Here is a 3,235-nt window from a genome sequence, read left to right on the forward strand (position 1 = left end):
AATATAGAAATTCATATGCACAATAAAATGAATAAGGTAAATAAATATTTTCGTACACTAATTATTTAAATACAAAGTTTGGACTTGGTAAATTTTGTAAAGCGGGCAAATTAAAATTTTCAAACCCTGCTTCAAAATTTTGGCCCAAAATGCGCCCAATTTTGAGCCCACACAGGTCTCTTTCTCTCCTATATTGTCACTCTCTCTCGCCGCCTCTCTGTGCTCTCTCTCTCACTACCATCTCTCATTTTCTCCCTCGTTCTCTCTCCCACTACTTTCTTTCTCTCTACTATTTCTCAGCACACTCAATCTACCTAACTCTGGCTTTAATTTTTAATCTCAATTAGGGCTCAATTGATTTAATATCAATTTAGGGCCCAATTAATTTGAATGTCATATTAGGGTTTGTTCTTCATTTTGAGTTCAATTACTTTCCTATTTTTAATTAATCTTCTTCTAATCTCACTTATTAACGCTATAAAATTTTGATGTGCTTTTCTTCTTCACTAATTAGGTTATAAAAACAGGTGTGGGTTCAAAAATCAAGTTCTAGATCTTAGAGTTGTTTGACACGGTAAGCACGGTCTAGTAAGTGTTATTATTATATTTTTCTTGATATACATGAATGTTAATATAGATTAACAGCCCTCTTTTTAGATGTTTAAATTATTTGCATTGTATATTGATCCAGAACTTAAATTAATGCAACTATTTTAGTTAATGTCTTTTCTGGTAGAACTAACGTCCCTGTCTTAGATTTACACCGCGGTGGTGATATTTGCAATAATGGTGGATCATGGTTTATCATCGAAACTCTCTCCCTCATTGGCTTCCCTGTAATTTAATACAAGGTTCCTTTTGCTTTCCACTAAACTACTTTTATCTTCCTTTTTACCTTTGTCCAAATGAATATCATGTTGCTTCAATGAAAATGATGTAAAAGAGGATGAAAACTCTTTCTTATCCTTGCTGCGGAAACACAAGCAAAATGTACCCAATTGTTAGTAATAGTAAGATATGCATATTGGCGTGTTCCTGGATTTATCTAATTTTGGCTATGCATTTATCTTATAAAAGTTTTTTTTTTAATTTTATACAGGTTACAGAGGCCCTGACAGAAGCAGGCCTCGAGTCGTCAAATCTTATTATTGGAAAGACTTCACAAAAAGTAATGAATGGACAGGTTTGTGGAAGTTGTTAGACTTAAATGAATCAGTGTATTATGAAGTGTAAATTGATGTACTCTCCGCGGTTTAGTTAATTGTTGTATTGGTTTGTACTGCTGACCCTATGGATGAAATACATTTTGAATGCGAAACCTTATGTTCCCATTGCAGCTGCTTTAAGTAGTTGCTTACTCTTTAATTGAATAATCACTCGATCATAGATTGGTAGTAGTTGTACGACCATTTTCAAATTGTAACCACTGTTATAGGTTTTAGTAGTTAGACAATATTTGAAGATGGGATCAAGAAAGATTGTGTTACAATATTCTCATTAAATCCCCACCATGTAACCTATAAAACTCCTTTAAAATGCTTTTTTCATTACATTTTTCTTTTCTTTTTTAATTTGAAACTTGTAGATGCTGCAACTGGCCAATATTCAGAGCTTATTTATAGGTAACTAGTTGCATTCAACTTGGGTTACCATACTAGAGGTGACAAAACAATTATTACCAAGTCAGAGAAAACACTCATTGGATTAGAAGTTGTAAAGAGAGTAGCACCTGGAGGTCTCATCAGCTTACTGGTTTATGTTGGGGATCCTGGTGGAAGGTTTTATTTTTCTTTAAATTGATTTATATACTGGTAGTATACTGCTATCCTCTTTTTGATAGTTTATACTCAAATCTTTATTTCTGAATACTTGTAATCTTCAGGGTTTCATTATAAACTCAGACGCAATATATAATTTAATATGGAATAGATCCGAGTGATTATTTAATTCAGGTGCACTACCTATTCAGGTGCATTACCTAACGCCCTTGGTTGCCAATTTTTTTTATGACATTTGATCAGTACCTGGTAAACTTGGATAAAACTTTTGTGATTGAGCATAAATTTGTAATTTTTATATTGTGAAGAATATTAATGAGAGAACAAATTTATATTTGTTTACTCATCAAAGTGAAAGTTTGATGAAAGAATATTAGTTGTATAGACCTTTCCTGTATCGAGCATTGTAGTACCTTAGTTTTATACTTCCACACTCTAGGTTTTTCCAGTATATTATGATTTACTGCACCACGTGACATTTTTTTGCAGAAAAAATAATTTTGCTTGTCAAAACCATCGATTTAGAAGCGGCTGCAGATTTGCGAGTAGGTATAAATTACGTTTCTAAGGAGTTTCTACTAGATGCAAGGTATCCATTTTTTCTATGTTCAAGACTTGAGTGTTTGGAGAAAAAATTTCAGAAGCTATGTCTGTACTTTACATTCTCAAGGGCATTGTTGTTCTTTTTAAATGCATGATTTATTTGCATCTTCTATAGATCCATAGAACAATTCTTTTATGTATTGGTATAGGTGGTTATTATTAAATATAACTGATATATATCACTGCTTGTCTCTCTTATGTATTGGTAAAGCTGATTATTATTGAAGAGAACAGATTATCTAATGCAGTTCACTGGAAAGATACCATTGGTCCTTGGGAAGAGAGACCTGAACACTACGGTGATTTTTGGGATTACTGGACATATGATAATTAATTCTTTGCAGGTCAGAAATAAAGGACTTGAGCAAGGCTATCGTATTGTGCCGTGTTCTGCATCACCAAAATTATAGTTTAATAGTTGAACTCATCTTTGACGGCACGACCATGATGATGTTTACTATATTTGATGAGTTGTATGTTCATTATGTAATTTACCAGTAAATTTGTTAATGGATTCTGGTTATTTTGGAAATGTGTAAAATGTGCTTAGTTTTATTCTAGGTTTTACCATAATTATGTTACATTAGCTCATAGCCTCATAAAAATGTTACACAGGCTATTCAAAATATTGAACTAGTTAAAAAAAATGTTGCATAAAAATTTTACATTAGCTAAAAAATGTTTCCAATTGAAGTGGGTTAAAGAATGGGTCCTATAGTGGGCTTGATGTTGTTGGACCCATAATGGGCCCCATGTGGGCCCAATGTGGGTCCCACTTTTTTAAAAATATTTTAGAACTCTAAGGTAACATAAAACTCAAGTTACAACTGATCTCTCTTTTTGTTGCACTAGCT

The 3,235-nt window shown here is 32.7% G+C and overlaps 1 protein-coding gene across 6 annotated transcripts; it reads left to right on the forward strand.

Moving 5' to 3' along the window:
• Nucleotides 1–247: 247 nt before the first annotated feature.
• LOC141698232 (uncharacterized) lies at nucleotides 248–2,857 on the forward strand. 6 transcript variants are annotated; one of them, XR_012565010.1, is made up of 6 exons: nucleotides 248–403; nucleotides 515–574; nucleotides 757–851; nucleotides 1,100–1,183; nucleotides 1,586–2,367; nucleotides 2,616–2,857. XR_012565010.1 is itself a non-coding variant. In XM_074502900.1 (6 exons), exons 3-6 carry the CDS (start codon nucleotides 797–799, stop codon nucleotides 2,713–2,715), a joined length of 339 nt encoding a protein of 112 aa, XP_074359001.1. In that variant the 5' UTR covers nucleotides 248–403; nucleotides 515–574; nucleotides 757–796; the 3' UTR covers nucleotides 2,716–2,857. The 6 variants fall into 6 exon arrangements, 4 of the variants coding, with proteins under 4 accessions (XP_074359001.1, XP_074359004.1, XP_074359003.1 ...); XR_012565009.1 differs by having other exon boundaries at nucleotides 2,630–2,857; XM_074502900.1 differs by having other exon boundaries at nucleotides 2,268–2,367.
• The last annotated feature ends 378 nt before the right edge of the window (nucleotides 2,858–3,235 follow it).

The sequence above is a fragment of the Apium graveolens genome, chromosome 11, assembly GCF_009905375.1.
Source record: "Apium graveolens cultivar Ventura chromosome 11, ASM990537v1, whole genome shotgun sequence".
In the NCBI taxonomy this organism is placed as follows: Eukaryota; Viridiplantae; Streptophyta; class Magnoliopsida; order Apiales; family Apiaceae; genus Apium; species Apium graveolens.